Raw genomic sequence first — 22,232 nt, 5'->3', positions numbered from 1 at the left:
GCTTATGTCAGACCTAACAATTTGGAAACAGTGCTGGATGTATTTAAGCAAGGTAGTATAAGTAAATACCAATTAACTAAATCTGAAGACAAGTAAACTTCTCTTCTGTGAACTTGGGGAAGCTTTAGCAGCCAGAAGGAGAGAGATCTGGGTGGGATGGTGGGTAAAGCACTTACATTGGGATGGGAAGGTCGCAGTTCATGTTCTTGTTCTGCTCTCTTCATCTATTTGGACAAGTGACATTAATAAGGAAAGTGTCACTTGTTCTGAAATGGGAAGGAGTGTGTGTGTGTCTTGGGAGAGGTAGGGAGGTCTGTTTTGTCTTAGTCTGTGTACTGCTTTTATATAGCATGACTCTCTGATAGTTGAGCATGTGTATTATGGCAGTGGCCTATCAGTGTTTTTTTCCTAGGGAAATTGAGCAGGTCAAGATTTGCTTTTACTTCTGCATGGAAACACTGTGCCCTGGATTTGGAGATCCTTGCCCTTCCCTTTTTGTTAATGAGGCCATAATGTACAAGTGTTCCTCCTTTATTGCTGTTCGGTGTTTGATGCTGGTTTTACACTTTCTAGAAGTAGTACTGAATCTGGTAGCTGGCAAAGGCTTCCTTTGAGCAATTAGACTATGCCAATAAACCAAGGAGGGGAAAAAAATTTTTAGTAGTAATTCTAACTTATGGGAGCGTGATGCTATTAATCAGTAGAAAGTAAGGACTTTCAGGATATCTTAGAGCAGAATTAACATGACTATCACATGAGAATAGTGTTGTTTGTTGTGGGTTTTTTGGAGAACTAGTTAATTTACTATAACAAGGGCTCAAAACATGAGCAACCACATCTGCAGACATCTAGAGTGACACAGTTTGAATGCAAGAACATGTTATCTTTTTAATAAGTGTCTTTCTGAATTTCCTTTATTTAGATTTTGTCTTGAGAATCACACGTTCTTCTGTAACTTGCATATTCTGAAGCCTGGAAATCAGCCCAGGTGCTGCCGTACATTCCTTTCCCCACAGAGGGGGCTCATTTTGTTCCTGGTCATTTAAACTCTAGAAAAGCTTGTCCTCCACCATAGTGCTCTGAAACCTCTGCTTTATAAGGAGGCAGAAGATGTAGGTATTTTAAGATTCCTTGGTAGCAAAGTGAACTGAAAGTCCCAGGATGCACTGCTTTTTTAACTGAATTAATGTAAAAAGTTGAGGGGCTGAACCAGTTCTTGGAAATTATTCAAATATGAAAAACCATCTGGATAGGGGAAGTAGCAGCTTGTGATATTTGGAGGGCATGGATTTCTTAGAGCAGCTTTGCTGTCAAAACAAGTGTGTTGCGTAAGTACACCCTCAGTGAAACCCTAACTTGTTTGAGAATAGATAGTAATTATTTATGCTGTGGTCTACCATTTGTATGGCTGTTGGTTAGTTGGTCATTTTGCAGTATCACCGTGGATGTGTGAGATGAGGTCATTAAACATGTAAGTGTGGGAGGGAAAAAGGTTCTGAAACATTCTGTGTCTTCCCATTAGTGCCTGACACCTTAAAAATATCAGTGCTTGATTAAATACGAAGCCATTGAATCATTTATGCTTTTGTATTACCTGTGTAAACCACCTCTAAGGTCAGATGTCATTTTACTAGAATGAAGAGCTGAGTAATAAAATACAGTGCAAATAGCATTATTCTGTAATTGTTGCTCAGATGGGGTAGCATTTAGGAGCTATCTTTGAGCATCAGTTGCCTAGAAGGTGGGTTTGATCCTGTGTCTGTTCCCTGGATGGACCACAAATCTGCAAATGTTCTTGTTCCTGTATTTTATTTAATGCAGAAACTGATTGCAGCACTTAAGTTGTACTTGAATTACTTTTTGCTTTATTTGGCCTCTTGTTTTATCGGCAGAATTCATTGCGTATGAAAGACTGAAGCGGATAATCCAGTGCAATTTTAATTGCCTTGGTAATTTGATCTTAATTTGCTTAAATATCTTGTGTACACAGTGAGGACCTAGGAGAATTCATGGAGATGAAAGGTGCCAACAGCCCTGGGATCCTTGTACTGACCACAGGCCTCAGCAAACCTTTTATGCGTCTGGATAAATACCCCACGTTACTGAAAGAACTTGAAAGGCACATGGAGGTATATCTTATCAGCATTTATGTTCCAGCTTAATGATGATTTGACAACAATTATTTTAAAGGTACATGTCAAGCATGATGGGACTCTTCTGTCAGCCTTCTAAAATATGGGCTGCAAGGGTTTAAAACTTACTGCAGTAAAACTTCCTGTAAAAGCTGAACGTTTAGAGTAAAACTAGCCAGAGAAGCTAATCTTCACTCCTAGAAGAGTCTTGTAGGGTCTTTGGTTGACTTGGCATTGAATGTGCTCCTACATACTACTTGAGGCTACTTTATCTTGTAGGAGTGCTGCTTCTCATCTTAGGACCTCAGCATGTCGAACACGTCACCAAAATAGTCCCTTTGACTTCTACTGAACACTGTCCAAAAAATTATCTTTCCAATATAGGAAGGTGTTTGAGGAGCTACTGTTGCATTTTATAGGTTAGACTTTTGGAGTGTAAAGGAGGGAGAGGAATAGAAAGCGTATGGGTCTTTGTCTTGTCACACAATTTGGTTTGTCAGTCAGTGACCACGGAACATACTAGTCTTAAGGAATCTAGTTTGTGACAAAGCTAACATGCCAAATAAAACTCTAAAATAAACATTTTCTTATTAGGATTTCAAAATCCCTTGTCTGCTAGGTCTTGTAAAACTTCCTTGACTCTGTTTTGAGCATAAGTAGGAATGTTATAAATGACTCTTAGTTTTACTACAACCCACCAGTGTTTGATATAAGAGTAAGGTGGCTGTGAAAAGAGAGCAGATAGGTCTACAACTTCTATTTTATGGAATTGCTTACTTGTTTTTAGTTAAGTCTCTAAAAATTTTTTATTATTTTTACTAGAACTAAAGTCATTGTATGTTTTCTCCATTGTTTTTAGGATTATCATCCGGATCGTCCAGATATTCAAAAATCCATGACTGCCTTCAAAAATCTTTCTGTAAGAGTGATAAAAAATAGATGATATATTTTAAGTAGAATGTTTTCTAATTTCATTCCACCTCTATTGCTTTAAAAAAGTGAAGCTTTTTTTGTAAATGTTTGTATAAGAAATTTTTGAAAGCCTGGAAATTGACGCTCTTTGTGGGCAGAGCTAAGGATAGTAATTTGCTGGGGAGTTATAGCAAGTACAGTATTGATATAAGAGCCACGCAAGCATTCTACACCTCTTGGTCTGCCCTGTCGCTCATGCTTTGTCTCCCTTTCTACTAGTGCTAGCATAACTAGTATCCTGAGGAAGGGCTTCTTTACAACAGCTAAGTGTATCTCCTGAGGTTTTTCTAAAGTGCATTCTTTCTAGAGGAATGATGTTGGGAGTTGCGGGAGAGAGGATGAAGGGGAAAGTGCTAATGAAGTTCAGAGGATATGAAACTTCTAGTAATAATTAGAGTAGGAAGCCTGATTTGGACAGATGAGCTGTCTGTTATTGTCTTTTAAAAAAAGTCAACTGCAATAAGCATATATTTAATGCAGTCTCAGTTACAATAAACACAATGTTTTGTGTTTCCTGTTAGGAGTGTGTGCTGGTGGTAACCTGTCATTTTTTATTTTTTTATTTTTTAAAGCAGAAATTTAGTATTCTTTGTGTTCAGAAGAGGTTTAGGGATCCCATTTTGTTGGGTGCTTCACAAACAAGAGGAAACAATTCTTGTTGAGAAAAATTCAAATGAATGGGAGTACAGCTAGTAGAGCAGATTGGAAACATTTAATAAACACAGGAACACAAGGTTATATGCACTCATAGTTTGCATAATTGTCGTGTCTCTTAACTAATGAAAGGTTCTTTGTTGTATAGTCCTGTGTGTTACTGACAGCCCTGTTACTCTTCTGCTGAGCCTAGCCATTTTAGGTTGGAAGAACAAAAATTTAAAATCTAAAGAAAGGAAAAATTTGAGAAACAGAGCTATGACCATGAATTTGGAACAGTAATTGCAGTCAGTGTATTGAAAGGAAAAGTAATAATATTGAAGTTAGCAAAACTAGTTTTATAAGATATATTAGTAATAGTCATCTAAATAAAAAAGCTTCCAGTTAGGCGCTGTCTTCTGTGTGTACTACAAACACAACAGTAAATACAACTGTACTGGCATTTCTAACCTTAACCTGCTCCAAATTGATAGAGTTGATAGACGTGGCATTTTTCCCTGTATTTGTTAGGCACAATGTCAAGAAGTACGGAAACGGAAAGAACTTGAACTACAAATACTGACGGAAGCTATCCGTTGTTGGGAGGGAGAGGATATTAAAACACTTGGCAATGTGATTTACATGTCCCAGGTCATGATTCAGTGTGCTGGAAGTGAGGTAACGTCCTTCTCATCTTTACCGTCGGTCTTTCTTTCCATTTTGAATAAAATTAATTGTAATCATTATGCAGCAGAAATAAACAGAATGCTTCAGAGATACTGATCTAGACTAAGATCTCTCTACTGATTTAAGGCTTTTATTACAAAACATGAAATAAATTTCCTCGAGGATGGATGGTCTCATCTGTGAAATTTACTGAAATGTAACCGAATATAGCAGTTTTGTAAGATGATTTTGCAGGATTGTTTTCAAAGAGCATAATTAAACAGGCTTTTCCCTGTGTAGTTATGTTACAGAATCATTTTGTATAGCAGTTATTACAGTGTGTTTTAAATAAGAAAAACTGTCAAGTTTTATATTACAAGGTGTCTGAGGCACACTTTTTCCTCACTGTTTTGGGCACTTTGCTCCAGTAGTAAATTTTGAAATAGAATCTTAATAATCAAGTGGTTTTGGAGAAATAGATTAAGAGGAGACATTAGAAAGTCAGAGGTGACTCTGCAAAGTCTGGGGTGGTACTTTAAAAAAAAAAAAACCCAGACAAGCAAAACACACAAAGAAAAGGTTGTCCTACCAGAAATAATGTTAAATTATCTTAAAAGCAAGTGCTAACATAAAGGAAATGTTACACAGGTTACTGACATGTTTTTACTGTCATTGTTTCCCTGTAAAATCAATGAAACTTTGAACTTGGTGGGGGCTTTTGAATTGCAGCCTCATTCAGTCAGTTTCCTGCCTTAGAACAAAGATGTCCGTAAATATGAAGAAAGAGAAAAGTGTTTATGCAGGTGAATGGTTCAGGATTCATCACCTGATATTTTTCTCTCAGTATATTTTTAGGTGTTAAAATAAATAAAAAGATTCAGTAGAGCTGATAAGTGCATCTTCTGCAGTCATGTCTCTTCTTGTAGTCTTCAAAACAAAACACCACCCGACCCCACACTCTCATCATGAGCTAACATGTCAAACATAATGGACTTTTAGAAGTTTCTGCATAGCGTTACGGCTTTCTGACTAGATACAGAGCAGCTTCATTTGTGCAAAAGTGATTATTTTTGCTTTCGTAATTTTTAAAATGATACTGACATTTATAAAGGTTTACTGAAAAACAGAAACATTAAAACTTGGTAAGGGCTTGTATTGTTTTGCAAAGATGCTTGAAATTGAGACAATGACTTTGTCAATGGACATATTTGTTTTGTCATTAAAATTAAAACATTATACCTTAATGCTTCTGTCTTCCGTAGTTTGTCTATAGCAGTAGATTAAGAGTAAACCTTCTCCTCCTTCCATAAAAATATGCCCAAAACAGAAAACAAAGGACAACTTCATAAGTGAAACCAGCAAATTTAAACCAGAACAAAGTAATGAGTTTTTGTGGCAAATATAAGCATTATTACTTTTCTTTTATCTTCTTTGTCTGCTTTGGGGCATAATCCAACATCATGCAAAAATCTAATCTCTCCAATTTGAGAGACTGTGGTCTTGACATTATCATAACAGCATCCATCTAAACTATATTAAGAAATATATCCAATGTGTAATTCTGGTTTTGCTGAAATCAGCAAAATAGTTGTTATCATATTAAACAAGGTCAGTATTTCACCCAGACTGTGCAATTTCTGTTTTAAAATATTAGACCGTACTCTCCAGGAAGAAGTATAGGCATGTGTTACTAGCACTTTTCAAATAGAAAATCAAATACTTCTGACCTTTTTTTAAAAAAAAAAAATTCTATGGAGAGTTAATTTTGCCAGGAGCGAATGTTTGTGGAGCAATTATGGAGTTGTAACGTTGATGGTAGTTTTTAATAATATAAAACAGAAAAAGGGACGAGGGGGCTTGTGATGTTATATTTACTTTTTCTTTTTCATTTTCTTTTTTTTTTTTTTTGGATAAGGAAAAGAATGAACGGTATCTTCTTCTCTTCCCGAATGTTTTGCTAATGTTGTCTGCCAGCCCGAGAATGAGTGGGTTTATCTATCAGGTAAAGTAATACATGTACATATATGTATAAATGTATTGCGGGGTGGCTTTTTTTCTAAATGGTATTGGAAAAACTTGGAAGTATTATTAAACTTCTGCATTTATAAAGATAAAAGATAGTTTCTGCAATAAGAACTGGTCATCCGTTTTATAAAATTCTGGGCTAGAAGCCCGGGTATGATTTTTGCAGCTGTGACTATCAGCAAGGATTTTTTTACCTTGTTAGTACTATCTAGTGAGAGGAAGTATCAGTAGCTTTTTAGATCTACATAGGAAAGCAATGCTGTTGTACAGGTTTGTTAATGCTCTTCCGACTGCTGCTCGAGTCTTACCAAAACTATACAGCACTCCTAAGCTTGCATTGGTGTGAGTTAGGCTGTGCTACCATCCGTTTCTTTAGGTGTGTCTACATTAGTGTTTTATCTTTGAATCAGCAGAGCACTTTCGAAATGAACCTTCTAGTTTTCCCTGTGTACTGATATTTGAGTCGCAGTTTAGACATACTCTCAGGACTCAGGCTGGACTCCCTCTGAATAAAGCAGAACTGGAAGGCGTGCTCCAAAAGTGCACTTGGTCTGCTACAACTACTGGAGCAGATCAAGTACATGGATTGGCATTCAGTCTATGGCCTCAGCCTAGAGCTGGCCCAGTGTAACACCACCCGAAATGCATAGCATGTGGCCTTCATGTCCTTAGCACCAGGTGTTTCCCTTCACAAATCCACTACTTGTTGCTGGTAGACATGGTCTTTGAGCTCTTTAGTAAGTTTCCCAGCTGAATAGTTCTTGCCTGCTTCCCCACTGCAGAAACAAAGCAACTCTGCTATAGTGCAGGAGGATCAGTGCTGATTGGGTTGGCTCCCCTGGATCTCTAGGACGTGTTTCACAGATGCACTTGCATTTTGGATTTGTAGTTCCAAAGACCCCTGAGAGGTGAAGTTAAAGCAAACGCAGAGTCCGTGAGTTTCTGAAATCTTGATAGATGTTCTTCAAGTATTGTTATGTGGTTTCCAGGCATCACAGTAAAACACAAAGTTCTAAAAGGAGCCCAAGATTTCACCTGCTGTAAGTACTCCTGTAAATCAGGCTCTTGAGCAGTTTGTTTGTTCCTCCTGAGGAGTGATTTGCCTGTTATGAAGGAATACTGAAGCATAGTCAGTTGAGGTTACTGTGTGATCGGCTACATCCAGTCACAGACTGTGTAATTTTTTTTTTTTTTTTAAGAGCAGTTAAATTCCAAAATTCATGTTTCGATTCATATCTTGCCTGCCATGGTAGTAGCTGGAGATTTGTCTGAGACTGTGTTGCATTAGATGGTTCAAATGCACAATCAAGTTTCTCTTAGCTTTGTGCTGCTCTTCAGACTTTTTGGCCAGTGCTTTGTCGCAACACAGATGGAAAAAAGACTGGAAAAAGCAGGTGAGCTCTGTATCTCAAGTGGCACATCCAGAATTCTTGATGAAGGAAGGTTCTTTTGTACTGGTTACAAAGGCAACTGACTGGAAATTCAGTGTGTTAACAAACAATATGAAATTAAACAATGAATCTGTAAGGCTTAATTTTGTTCTCCTTTTGTATATTACATTTCTTCCTGCTCTCTCCCACCTTGTGCCCCAGGTGCACAGGGTTGTTCAGTAAAGAAGCAATTTTCTGTGCGTTTGTCTTCAGCTTCTACTCAGTATGGCCACAACCCTCTCTTAGTGTTTGCTGTGCAACCCTCAGTTGAATGCAAGACTTAATTTCCTCATAATGTTTCACGTGATTTTCCCAATACCGACAACTTCTCAAATATTGCTGACTATATATTCACAACAAGGCAAAATTACTTCGTCGCTGTTTGTGTTTGTCTGGATTGCATAACATGGGACACCTGGACTGTTCTTCTAAGGTTCTTGTCTCAGAGCTGGGATGGATATGGGCAGAAGATTATGCAGCTCCCTCGGTCATTCCCAGGGAAATGATGCCACAGGGGTCGACATCCTACACTACACCCTCCCTGTGTTTCTGAATATTCCAGTTACCAGCAGGCTTCAGATGTTCTGGTTGATAGTGCTGATATATCTGTCACATGAGCTAGTTGGGAGAGCTTTTAGCAGTGGTAAACTGAAGTCACAATGGGCACAAACCATACTTTACAAGATGGCTTCACCATTTTCTTGAAAGAAAGGGAATAGATTCATGAGTTCTGTTCCATTTTTTCTGTGTTTTGTTGACTTAGTACTTTTTTCTCTGCATGTAGCTCAGGTGATCTTTGTTCTCTGTCACCAGTCTTTTGCTTGGTGTATCCCCATATTTCCTCTTCACCTATGTCAGCAAAACTTGCACCTCTCTTTCATTGTGGCTGTATGCTGTGTTACTCACGAACCAGCGACTATGGAAAAACAGAAGAGAGAATTCTAGGCTGCATTGTAGTGCATGATGCCACCATGTTTCCTTCAGTGGGGAAGCTGTTGCAAAAAAACCTCTTCCTTGAGCATGCTCTGTGCATACAGAATATCAAGTGATTTTTAGTTTCCAAGCTTCTAAGAAACCTTTGTCCATTCTGCGGTCATTAGGAAAAAAAAGGCGGGGGGGGAGAAGTCGTGGGGCTTTTTTTGCCCTCCATTGGAGCCAGAATTCCACAGTACATAGTATTTGCACTTTTGCCAACATATGCTGAATAGTGTTTCTGTGTAGAAGAATACAGGATCTGTCTTAAGGAACTTTAATAATAAAGTTGCATTTTTGGTAAACGCTTTCATCCTGACAGTATTCAGTCTTATTTATTCTTCTGTGTTTCTAAAGGGTCAGAAAGTTGTCCTAAACTGACGCTTTTTTCCCAGCTTGACTGGGTTTAAAATGAGAGGTTATCTTCTGTGAAACTAATATGTTCTTCTGAAACTTTACAAATTTAAAGGTGTTTTTACTACTTTTGTTTTCTTTCCCCAGATATTTCTGTGAGTGAATTTAGTAGTGGGGTTATTAGAGACATAAATCTTCAGTAAATAATTGATGTGTTTGTTTAGTGAAATCTTCCTTTCTAAATCTACTTATACCATAAACCTTATGTTGAGAGCTAATCAAACAGTTTGCAAAGAAATGTGCTTAAAGATGAGTCACTGTTGCCTCTAATAATGTAATACAGATGACCCTGAAGGTCTTGATTCCAAGAACCTGAGGCTATGATGAGTGACCAGTATTACATTTGTATGGATTTCATAGCCTGCATAGGTATCAAATAGACTCATTAAAGTCATAGGTGTCATTTGCAGAAGTTGGGCATATGAAAAACTTCCATTGATAAGGTGTTTGTGTGGATTTTTAAATGTTTTTAAACCTATCAGTGTTTGTGTGTGCCAATTTACTGTGTATGTCTTTGTTCAGAGCTTTAAGTTTATATATTCTTGGTAATGTTTTTGTGTGTTTTGGATTTAACTTTAGTGTTACTTTTTTTTTTTTTTTAAGGGGAAACTGCCAATGACAGGAATGACTATCACAAAGCTAGAAGACAGTGAAAACCATAAAAATGCATTTGAAATATCAGGTATTGACCGTAAATATTTTTATTTAATACTTATTCCAGAATATGCTATTTCAAACATCAAATGTTCTGTCTGAACAGAGGGAAAAACTTTTTCATTGTGAGGGTGACCAAGCACCGGCACAGGTTGCCTGGAGAGATCTCCATCCTTGGAGATATTCAGAAGTTGTCTGGCCACTGTCCTGGGCAACTGGCTCTAGGTGTCTGTGCTTGAGCAGAGGGGTGGATGACCTACAGAGGTCCCTTCCTGCCTCAGCCATCCTGTGATTATAAAAATTTTGTAAGGCAGCTACCCAGAGCCTCACTTGAAAGCAGCTTTTTATCACTTGTCTTAAGCGGTTAACAAAGTGTCTTTGCATGGGATTTGTCCCCTAATTTCTGTATTGTAATGAATGGAGGCAGTAGCCTTGAGAAGGACCTTGATAATGAAGCAGGTCAAAGTATGCTACCCACTGGAAGAAGAGAAGTTCCAGAGACTCTGGAAGAGCTTTAAGCAAGAGCTCTCTTCTGTAAATGGTCGTCTACTTTCTGAGAGACCTTTAGCATCTCTGCTAATGATGTTTGCCATTGTGCTTACTTTGGGTAGTTTCTATCTGTTAAGTCATTTGTTTCAGCATGTCTATTATTTCCTTGGGGGATTTAAAGGACAGTGGGAGTAGGGTCCACATGGTGGAGCTTCATACCTTCAGATTCTGCCTCCAAGCAGGTTGCATTTAAGTAATTTTGACCCTCTCAAGTGTCAGGCAGTATCACACATTGGTGCTATGAGGGAGAGGGGAAAAAGCTGTGGATGGTGCACGGTCTTCTGAGATAATAGGTATGCAGCTGACCTCAGATGAGGAATGTGATGAGTTAAAATGGAGTTAACTGCAGAAATTAAAGTAATCTTTGGTTAAGGTTGCTTTCCCAAGTGACTTTTGCCTGAGCTTTAGTACTAGATTCAGACCAACTTTATGCCTTTTTCTGAGAGAAGATCACTGAACTGTATGTTATAACTTTTCCTGTATTGTAGCTTATAGACTCAAGAATGACATTTTAGGCTATATGTTGGCTTTCCTGGGGAAGATGGAGAAGCATAAGGCTGCTAGATGAGCCTGTCGCCTACATCTATTTCTTATTATTTAAGGTTGTGTTTAATTATTAGAGGTAGGGAAAAATGGTAGAACTCCTGTGCTTGGCAAAGGAACAAATACATGGAGGAAATGTCTGTTACAACCTGGAAAAGTGAGATGCTGTTGTACTGAAAATACAGGTTAAAATTTTTGCTTAGTACTTAGGGGATATAATGTTTTAGGAAATTAATGTCTTTATAATCATGTCAGATTGACTAAGTTGTTTTTCTGTGGTTTCCTACGTCTTCTGTCTTCTGTCACCTAGGAAATATGATTGAAAGGATACTAGTGTCTTGTAACAACCAGCAAGATTTGCATGAATGGGTGGATCACCTGCAGAAGCAAACCAAAGTCACAACTGTTGGGAATCCCACCATTAAACCCCACTCTGTGCCATCTCACACAGTAAGAAATAGCTTTTGGATGGAAGTGAACGAGCAGTGTATGCAGAATTAGGTTATCTGACAAATATGCCAGTGTGTAAAGCATTTTTTTAGCCATTAGTAACAAGAACTGAATGTTATGACTGTAGTTTAATGGGTCAAAAGATCATTCTGTTTTACATTGTGTGAACAAAGAGTAAAATGCTTACGTCTTGGTGTAATAGTTTAACAGGGTAAAAGAAAATTCATTATTATTACTACTTCTATATTGACCAAGTAATACATCACCATCCTTATAAGTATCCTTAGAACAGTAGGTTTTAATTGGTGGTGTACTTGACAGGCTGTGGAGAAACAATTTCCTTAAGAACTTGTTTTAGGTTCTGCATTTGAGTTGTTAGATATGAATGGATCTAAATTTAGCTCCATCCTTAGTGCTGAGAGAAGTGGGAGCAGGGCTGCTCATAGTTGTTCTTTCTTTAGTGTGTACTCTTGTCAGTGGTAGACAATAAAAATTTCTTAAAGCTCCATTTTTCCAAATAACAGTTTAGTGTCAAAATTTTCAAAGGCCAGCTGTAATAAACAGAAGCACTAGAGAGCAAGTGAGATTATTTCATGAATCCTTGATGATATTATGTTTTTATTGTGATAATATGCTTTCTTTCCCTCCCCATCACCTTGGTGTCTTTGACAGCTTCCTTCCCATCCAGTAACACCCTCCAGCAAGCATTCAGACAGCAAGCCAGTACCACTGACGCCTGCGTACCACACTCTCCCTCATCCGTCACATCATGGGACTCCACATACCACGATAAACTGGGGACCTCTGGAACCTCCGAAAACCCCCAAGCCTTGGAGTCTGAGCTGCTTACGGCCTGCACCTCCATTACGGCCTTCAGCAGCTCTTTGTTATAAAGAGGTGAGATGCAGCAGCCAAGAAATATGACTGTGTAGCAGGCCTATAATGGGAAGTTTAACTTTCTTTTTTACACACCACCCTTTTACAGTTCTGTATGTGTTTTTATATAAAGATGATGTAATAGCCAATCTTGAATCAGTGGTAATGAACTAGTGAATGCTGTTTCTTTCAAGCAGGGATTTAGTTTTACAGCTCAGAAAATACTAAGGCTTGTTAAGAGAGGCTTCCCCCACCTCCCCCAAGTGCTTCCACTTATTTCCACTATCCAGTTAATAAATAAGATTTTTTTATTATTTTTTCAAACTAGCAGTTCTGTTATGTTGATCATCCAGGCTTATTGCCAAGTTAGTTATTTGCTAAGCACACTGCAAAGTATCTAGGGTAAGGGATCTTACGGTGCTTCAAAGTGCTGTATCAAATCATTCTAAACAGCTGTGATGGTATAATTGACTCGTGGTTTCTCAGTATTTACCACTGTTACTAGGTAACAAAAGCATATTTTTTAAAAAAAAGAATAGTAACTGTCAAAATACATATAATGTTTTTGGACTCAAAAGAATCTGATGGCTAATGTTACTATTAGCAAAAAAAAAAAAGAAAAGCTTAGATTTTAAGATGCTGTTGCAGTTTTTAATTAGCGTATGGTATGAAACAGGAATCTGTTCCAAGAGAAATAAAATATGGTGTTTTTAACCACAAGAAGATGGTGGTAGGTTAATTTGGTCCTGCCACTACATTTTGCGTGGTTTTGTAAATAGTAAGAAGACGTTAGATTTATGTTGGAAGTCTGTATGTATGTAAGGAGGAGAATATTGGATGCTCTGTGGCTTGGTGATATCTCCTGTTTCAGTGTCTTTGTCATGTGTTCTCATGATACTAATTTAGTGTGAAGCAACAGGGCCCAGAAAGAATCATGCAGTTATGCCTAAGAACAGTTTATTCTGCAAGCATGAGATGCTGACAGAAAAATTTTACTTTGCAGATGTGTAAATTGCAGTTTCTTAAAAACTGTAGCCTAAACGCTGTGCCCCAGTGTGGCCTGGCTGTGGTTTTTTTTGTGGTGGCTGTGTGTATGTGTGACTTTTTTTTTTTTTTTTTTTTTTTAAAAATTTTGTAAATCCCCTAAACAACAGGGAAAAAGTGATAGGTGATCTGCAACTGGAAGGTTAGTATTTAGGCTTAGTTGCTACAAGAGGTTCTTCTGTTTGGCTGTACTATATGCTGATTTTGTAGTTTAAGTTAAATTCGTTTCATGTTTTCATGTGTAGGGCACTAAATTCTCCAATGTGGTAAAATTTCAATCATTTTTACAGTGTTTAGCATACAATGATGTTTAAAACCTATCTTCATCTTCTTTGGTCTGTCCTCATTCACCTTTTTACTTTCTTGTTCTCTATTTTTATAGAGGATGTCTTGTATCCTTAAGGTAAGGGGTAGACCAGTATATTCCTTTTGTTCCTGTAGCCTAGCATTGTTCCTATAAATTAGCATGACCATGTTTTGAGCGGAAATGCTGTATTTGTTGCAGTATTTTTTTTTTCTGTAAAGCTTTGTAAGAATGGACCTGAACATTTACAAATTCTGACTTTGAAGAGTATACTACCTGCCAAGCTTCCTTGTTAGGACCTTTTTTACCTGCTTCTAAGTAGACGAGTGAAATGGGTTGTCTCTTCAAAAGTTAAGGAAGAAACCCTGTGTTAATGTATGCCTGCCTCTTCCCTTCGCTCTAGCTCCCAAACAGCCTGCATGCTTTTGCAGCAACTTTTCTGTATATTTCTGTTAATAGAACAACTAAAATATCTGACTTTGTGTATAGTTGGAGGAAGGGTAGAGAGAAAAGCAGCCAGTTCAGGCAAATGGGATGTGCCAAAAAAATATTAGTAGATTGAATTTTGGTGCAGTTAGAAGATTTTTAGTTAGTAACTCCTGTATACATCTTAGCAGTTAAACTTTTGAACTATTGTAGAGAAGCTCTGCTCTTTTTATTTTTATTTTCCCTGCACAGGATCTCAGTAAAAGCCCTAAAACCATGAAAAAGCTGCTTCCCAAACGCAAGCCAGAACGGAAGCCATCGGATGAAGAATTTGCACTGAGAAAAAGTAAGAGAGACTTGAACAAATGTCTGCATAATACAAAGCCTGGAATTAACATCAGTTTAAATTATGTGGAAGTTAGATGTACAGTGTAAGCAAGTCATCTGGTTTCCTCTCTCCTGACAGGGGAGAGGGTGTAGGTATCTCCAGAGGATGGTTTGTTTTATTCATCTTAGGTGCTTATGTCACGATGGGATTAGTTGTTTTCTAGAGCCTAACTATTGACTATAGTGGATGTATGCTTGTGAAGTGCCTATTTCTAGCTGTTTACTGGAGAGGGAAGTGAGGTTGACTGTAGAGCCGTGTAAAGTTCAGTAAGGTAAACCTGGCTTTTAATACTGCAAAGAACAGTTTGAAGATATTATCCCACTTCTGCAGAATACTTAGTAGCTGTGTTCTTAAATTGATCCTGGTGGGAGCTTCTGCTGAGCTGGGTGTTGCTGCTGGTTTGAAGACTAGTTGCTTCCACAGTCATTCTTTCTAAGATCCAAAGGTCTGCTCTAATCTCCTAGAAATAAGGTCATTTGCTAGTGTCTGTGTCTTTAAAGTCTGAAGAACAGCACTGAACTGAGAGAGATTGATGAATGTGTAGAAAACCAGAAGGGTCAAAATCTGGATGTTGGGGTAATTTGGGGTGGAGGGAACATTAATGTTATCAAGCAGACACAATATTCATTTAGTTGTCAGTGTCACTCTAATTCTTCCGTATAAATTTGTTTGGATGATTAATCCAGTTACTTATATCAATAAAAGACAGGGTATTTAATATGAAGGCCAGATTCTTTATTGCAGCTTTTGCTTCTCTGTGTCTGTCTTTTGCTCATGGGTTTTTTAAGATAGAGACTGTGCCTTGAGTGTTCAATGCATGAAGTGTGTTATTGTGAGTATTGGCTGGTTTATGTAGGGTTGGAGAGAAAAAGCTTTTCTTCAGGGCACAGTTGGTTTGTCTAAGGTAGATGTCCTTCCGAGTGTGATGTGAATTTCATATGGCAAAAGTTAAGGTAGTGAATAGGACAGTCCTGTGATCATGGATGTACAGGTGGGTGTTTTCATTCAGGATGTTTTATCTCATTACAGGCAGGTATCTTGTTTAGGAAAAATGAAAGTACTGCAATACAGTATCATTTCAGATGTTGGAGGATGGAGATTCAGTAGTTGCAATGACAGCAGTAAAGCTGTCAACTTGCAGATTTAGTATTAAAGAACACTTAGTGAGAGGAGCGGAGTTCTTTTTTGGGGGAAGGAGGGGCTCTATAGCTTGCAAATACATTGTTTTATTTCTGATTAATTTAACACCTTCCAGTATTTTGTATGTAGGAGATAAAGCCACCAAAAATCCCTTTTATTGAAAACTAAGTCAGAGTGTTACTTAGAAATACTTACTGATTCTTGGTATTTATCTCTTCCCCATGCCCCACCCCCTCCCCAGCCCTTTGTGTCAGTAATTAGAAGCTTCTGTTATGTTAGTGCTCTTTCAACCTTTTCCAGCTTGTGGAGCTGTAAAAGTTTTCCTCTGAGGAACTTCTATCGAACTTAAAGCTTATTGATAAATGTTTGGGTTTTACTACTTCTCTGGAATCCCAGGGATTTATGGGCTACATTTTGAGAACTGCTATGTCAAATTAGCATTATGACAGACCAAAGTAAGGAAGGTATTTCAACTGAGTGACCTCACAATACTTATTTCAGAAGTGAAATATTCATCCTTCTACTGTAATAATATGGTGTGCTGCATTCTAACCACAATGAAATCCACTTATTTTTCCTGCCTTGAAAGAGAAACAACCTGTACTTTGGAGTACCTGCATCTCTTAAACTGTGGGGAAACTATATCGAGTCAAGATAATTTCTTCAACATTTAGCTTGTCAGCTAGTCCTGTCAAATGTTTGGACAGTTGACTTTGTTCTGGTAATAATAAATACCGAACTAACAGGACACATTGGCACACAGAGAATACTACTACGTATTGATGTTGAAGGCAGTTCAAATCTGTGCAGCAGAAAATCTTCTAGATATTTTTTTCCTCAAGCTTTGCAGGGAGGAAAACAGGAAAAATGCTTTTAAAACAACAAATCATCTTGCCCTACACTAGACTCCTGGTTCCATCTAAACTATTGGTAGAGGTACCTCTAGATTTCAGTTTGACTGTAATTTCACTCTGTTGCAAGTGAACAATTTGACAGCATTTTTACTGAATTCCCCAGGGAGAAGATTTGCTGTGGACCTCTACCTTTAGGAAAATTTTGCCATGTTAAGCTCGAATAGTTAGATTTTTTTGTTTTAGTAGTGCTGTTTCTGCTTCAAAATCTGAGAAGTTCAATTACTCCACTTTTCACAATATACTTACGTAATAGTGACATCTTTCCAGCTGCACGCTGGACTGAAATTGTACTGACGTTTTTATTATGATGTCAATTCTGAGTTTCATTTTCAATAGTGTGCTGTTAAAAGGGGTAAATCTTACAGATATACAAACCCAAAAGTTTTCAAGATTTCTGTGAATTAATATTCTGTCCCTTGATTTCTTTGACTAAATAATGAACTAATATGTATATAATTACTGGGTAGACAGGGTTGTTTTTGTTTAATGGCTATTTGGTTTAGAACCAGAGTGATCATGCTTCAAAACATGTTCTGTGCAACTTCAGATGCTCAGAAGATTTCTTGGATGTGTGAGTACTTACTGACTTGTGTTTTTTCCCAAGGATTTTGAAATAGTATTTCGTCTTTTTAAACTGTTATTTTTGCTCATTGAAGTTTGATTTTTTTTATAATGGGATGATTAAGAGAATTTTATGGGGTTGATTAGGCTGAACTTTGGTCTCAACTGAAATGTAGTGATTTACAAAGGCTTTTCTGTGTTAAGAAACATGACCATGTTTAAAATTCTATTTTTCCCATTGATTCTAGGTACAGCTGCTTTAGAAGAAGATGCTCAAATTCTTAAAGTCATTGAAGCATATTGCACAAGTGCCAAAACACGTCAAACACTAAATTCAAGTAAGTTAGAAAATACTGAAATGGCTAACTAAAAGACAAATTAGATAGTTTGCAAAAAGAGAGATGTGTGTTCTCAGGCCTTTGCAAGTAGCAAGCTGGACCTGGAAGAAATAATAACCTGTTCCTGGCTTAATACCAGTGCTGAATGTTTAACTATTGGACGCTAAGGTCCATGGTTAGAGACTATAATTCTTTCAGTATTTTTTAAAAAAACCCGACCAACCAAACAAAAAAAACCCACTGAAACAAAAGTGACTACTTGTCATGGTTTAAAATTGCCCAAAACCTTCACCAATGAATGAGAGAGATCTGGAGTGAATATGACAGTTGATCAGTATGCTTTTTGCTAAGTTTCAAAAACCCAGTAAGTAATGAGGAGGAATGAAGAACAAATCATAATTTTGGAGGAGTGTATTTTTGTCTTGTTCTGTTCAACAGAGACTTTCGCTATGGAAAAGTAACCTAGACCTATAAAAATTTCTTTTCTTTTATTGCCACTAGTTGTTTTTAGTATTAATTACAAATTTTAATCCCATCTCATAATTTCAGGAGAAATTGTTTATAGATCTGTGTGTTGCTTAAAGCATTTTTAGTTTCTCAGATCAATACCTAGCTTATTGAAAACCTGTAACGTGCCTCTGGGGTCCTACTTCATTTAATCCAAATCAAGGTTGCCATGTGGAGTTCCTCTGTATTGTAAGTAAAACATTGCGCAAAGCAGGGGAGTCCACCAGCATGTGTTCCATTTGCACAAGGAAGGAGAAAATGCTGTTGTGTTTGTTCCAATTTGCACAGTTTTTGCACCGTTGAACACTGATTTAAATCAGGGATCCTTGGAACACAGTATAATGATCCTGAAGTACTTATCTGGTTTTGCTGTTGTCAGGAACTAGAAGAGTGGACATTTTAATTTACTCCTGTTCACTAAAGCTGTTTAAATTTGCAGTATTAATCACTGTTACTACTACCCACAGTGCTCTGTTCTTGTTTTGCTTTCAAGCAAAACCACTTTATGCTGACAGTTGAGAAGTCTCAAAATGCAGTTGCAGACTTAGTTCATGGATTGTCCTAATACCTGTTCATATACTATTATCACCTTGAAAAAATCCAGCTACTTTGTATTCATATGTATATGAATATGGGAATATGGCCCTTGTATTGGGCTGTAGAAACTTTTGAAGTAACAGCAAAAACCTTCATTTTAATTTTTCTGTCTTGATGAACTGTAGATCTCCAAGGTGATACAATTGTCAATTTTATAAATACTATTACATAATTTTTATTATTATTAATCTATTTCATAGCCTACAGTCATAACAGTAGTGTGTTTAATTGGATAAAAGGAAATGAATGTGTTCAAAATTCTGAAGATATACTGTTGTTCCAAACAAAATTAAATGAGATGATTGCTGTTTAAATGTCTTGACTGATCTGTTGATTGTTTCTGAGGATAATGTGACAAGAAATGGCTGGAGAAACATTTGCACTTGCACAGTAGTGTGTGTGTGCAGATATAAAATGGATATGATATTTTTTTTTTTGCTTTTTTGCCTATTTTTTTTTCCTTTCTATGTATATTTAAGAAATATACATAGTGCTGTGGGTATCATTGCATACATTGGAAGTCAGCAGCTTTTATTTGTTCTTAATTGCAGCAAGAAACTTTTTATTGATTAAGCACATGGATGCTTTGTTGTCATCTAAGACTTTAGGTTTCAGAAGATCCATTTGTAGACTGGAATTGGAAATGGGGAAGAAAACTAATCATGCTGGAATTGCTTCTGTGGAAGCAGTAGTCAGTGTAGGAGAATAGAATGAAAGTTGCCTGTCACCCGTGAAGTATGCCCCTTATTTTACATACTCCTTTCTTACCTCCTTGTTAATATTCTGCCTGTGCCTCACAGCACTCGTTTTGCACTTCTCCTGCCTGCACCTTAATCCAAAGCCCACGGGGTGCTGCTTTTGGCAGTGTCACTTCAGCAGAGCTGTGGCATCAGTGCAGATTGGTAGGGAGTGGCATTAGAGGTAGCAGAGCAACTTTTTTCAGTTGTTTGGGTGAGGAAGATGGGGGTTTAATTTGGGGAGACATGCAAATAAAAGAACAGTTTCAGTTTTTTTCACTTTCTCCTGCTTCTTATATACTGAGTTTATTTTGCATTTCTGCTCCAAATGAAGGCTTAAAATCTTTTGCAATATTGTGTGTATGGTGGCTCATAGCATGGCCACTTACATGGTTTCAGTCCTCAGATATTGCCAGGCCTTACAAAAAAAAAAAAAAAAAAGGAAAAACTGTCCTTAGCTGTTTGACAAACTACCCTAGACATCTTAAAGTATTTAATTGGGAAGATAGATCAGAATAGAGGCGTATAGGAAGAGGTGTGTGAGGGGTTGGAATGGACCAGACTGTGTTGCTCTTAGGCTCTTGGCCCTGTTACTCTGTGAATTAATTTACTACACAGTTAAACAAATAACAAGGGGTACAGGCACAGAAAAGATGTATGCTGACTGTCCCCTTGAGTGCGTGCAAGATGTTGCTGCTGACTTAGAAAGTCAGCAGCCCTGCTCTGCATGAGAACCTTTGCTTTTTCCCCTGCATTTTCCTCTTTACAGTGGTGACACAAGTACTTCTGCAGCTGTGTTGTGAGCTGGTGGGGAAATGACCTGCTTGAAAAAGAATCTTTTGTAGGGTTAGTTTTCATCTGACACTGTTCCCTGCCCTGGCTCACCAAGCAGCTGTACAAATGACTGTGTCATTGCAAGTGAGGGAAAGGATGGAGGTACAGATGTGTAGTGGGGAAGGGGCTGTTGCTTTTCACATCAGCACTGGATCATGCTGGCTTACTGTGTTTATTGCTCTGTCCCCAGTCAACTCCCCCCAGACCAGAAATGACTCCATACTTCAAAAGAACCTAACTCCCTCTTCCAAAAAATCTACTCTAAACAGTATTTTGGTTATTCAAAATTCTAAACTGAGGCTGCTTAGAAGCTTAAAAACCACTTCAAAAATTGTATTGTGACAGTTCAAATGTTATTACATGCTTAGTGTAATTTATACCTAAACCCCAAAAAAGTAAAAAAAAAAAAGAAAAAAGAAAAAAAGAAACAAAAAAAAAAAGAAACTTTGGTGCCTTTTTAACAATATTTTCTCTTTTCCTTCTCTTCCCATCACCTTTTTGCTTTTATTTCATGTGTTTGGTTGTGGCTATTCCTTACGTTCTCCTTCTCATCTCACCTCTGCCTATCCACATCCGCCATTTCATTTCACCTGTACATCCTTAGCATGGCAAGGCACTGACCTGATGCATAATCACGTCTTGGCTGATGATGACCAATCAAGTCTAGACTCCTTGGGTCGTCGCAGTAGTCTTTCTCGTTTGGAGCCTTCAGACCTCTCAGAAGACTCTGACTATGACAGTATATGGACAGCCCATAGTTACAGAATGGGGTCTACATCTCGTAAGAGCTGTTGCTCATATATCTCTCACCAGAACTAATGCACTTCTGAGCTTTTTCTTAACAAATGCTTGTTGTATCACAGCCTGCTTTTCTTAGATGTTTTCTTGCTGTTCCTTGTCTCTTTAATGTGATATTTTAACAACTTCTGAGGGAGCTTCTGAAACTTCAGTTATACCTGGTGGAAGGCTCTATTGCCAATTCAATACACGTACAAATAAGTCATTCTAAAAAGTGTATATCCTGTTAAGGATGGTATTTCTTGAGGGTTTTTTTTAACTGACAGATGTTAATTTGTGTCTCTGAATGGTTTTTTTTTTTTCTTTTGACTTGGTCAGTGTAGCAACAGGTCCTTTTTTTTTATTTTGGATAGAGCATGTTTTTGTATTTTGTACTGAAACCATACTGGTTTGTGAGCCGAGTGCCAGCAACACAGAAATATGTTAGCGGTAGTGGTTGGATTTTCTGCATATTACTAACAAAATACAAAGCTGGTAGAATAAGAAAAATGCAGCTTAAAAATAAGCAGTACAAGAGCTGTAAAATCATTCAGATATTCATGTATCTGGCCCATTTGTTTGGAAGAGCATTTGCTAATCCATAAAAATTTCTGTTTCTGTACTGCTGTCTTCTCATTGCTTAGATGTTTATACGAAGGACCACACTGCTCTCCCCCCCCCACGCCAGTCTGGCAGTTGTCATGAAAACCCGGCAGTCCATGCTCATCACATGCAGTGTTTTGATAATCTCATGTTACCTATGGTCATACTGTCACTTTACTGTATGCAGTAGTGTGGCAGAAAGCAGGGTCTAGATGTTTACTTGCCTGTTAAAATACACAGCTGACAACTCTCAATTGACCATTCTTCTTGAAAAGACGAGATGAAAATGGTTCCCCTGATGGAGGCTCAAGTGTTCAGCATCTGAAACTCTAGGTACAACTGCGATCACATTGGCTTGTTTGGAGTTCTGAATAATAGAATGCTTGGCTTTTGGGTTGTACTGTTTGGAGCATGTCCGTGATAGATTTTATTGTGTCTTGTGACTTCTCTCACGAGCAGGTTTGTTTTCAGCAGCAGCTCTTCGCTTAGTCATGTTGGCTTTTCAGAGAACTGTGACATGCTGTGCACAGCTGAAGGGCTCGAACCTGCACCTGGGGTACTGCTGGGGTGAAGTGTGTGTGCTCTGTCTTGTGGATAATGTAATTGGCATCGAAACAAAAATGACATGTTTTCTGAATCTTCGTTAGCAGTAGGGAGAAGCATGTGATGAAAGGACAGAAACAATTCTCATTTTCAACAGGGTCCCCAGATGCAATTCCCTTACCCCTTTTCAAGTAAGCATGTTA

The 22,232-nt window shown here is 37.8% G+C and overlaps 1 protein-coding gene across 9 annotated transcripts in view; it reads left to right on the top strand.

The window, feature by feature from the left end:
- Positions 1–22,232, top strand: part of ARHGEF7 (Rho guanine nucleotide exchange factor 7) — a 132,591-nt gene that overhangs the window by 96,152 nt on the left and 14,207 nt on the right. For 5 of the 9 annotated variants that reach the window (XM_068420102.1, XM_068420168.1, XM_068420159.1 and 2 more), the window contains 11 exons: positions 1,991–2,129; positions 2,992–3,051; positions 4,269–4,415; positions 6,319–6,405; positions 9,848–9,926; positions 11,301–11,440; positions 12,113–12,337; positions 13,743–13,763; positions 14,343–14,436; positions 17,342–17,431; positions 20,711–20,887. In XM_068420102.1, coding sequence (XP_068276203.1) covers positions 1,991–2,129; positions 2,992–3,051; positions 4,269–4,415; positions 6,319–6,405; positions 9,848–9,926; positions 11,301–11,440; positions 12,113–12,337; positions 13,743–13,763; positions 14,343–14,436; positions 17,342–17,431; positions 20,711–20,887 — 1,259 coding nt within the window. Of the gene's footprint in view, positions 1–1,990; positions 2,130–2,991; positions 3,052–4,268; positions 4,416–6,318; positions 6,406–9,847; positions 9,927–11,300; positions 11,441–12,112; positions 12,338–13,742; positions 13,764–14,342; positions 14,437–17,341; positions 17,432–20,710; positions 20,888–21,527; position 22,232 lie in introns of those variants that run through there. The other 4 variants (XM_068420120.1, XM_068420111.1, XM_068420131.1 and 1 more) reach the window with 4 other exon arrangements.

Source organism: Nyctibius grandis, chromosome 2 (genome assembly GCF_013368605.1).
Source record: "Nyctibius grandis isolate bNycGra1 chromosome 2, bNycGra1.pri, whole genome shotgun sequence".
Taxonomy (NCBI): Eukaryota; Metazoa; Chordata; class Aves; order Nyctibiiformes; family Nyctibiidae; genus Nyctibius; species Nyctibius grandis.
This window is presented reverse-complemented; position numbering and strand designations above follow the sequence as displayed.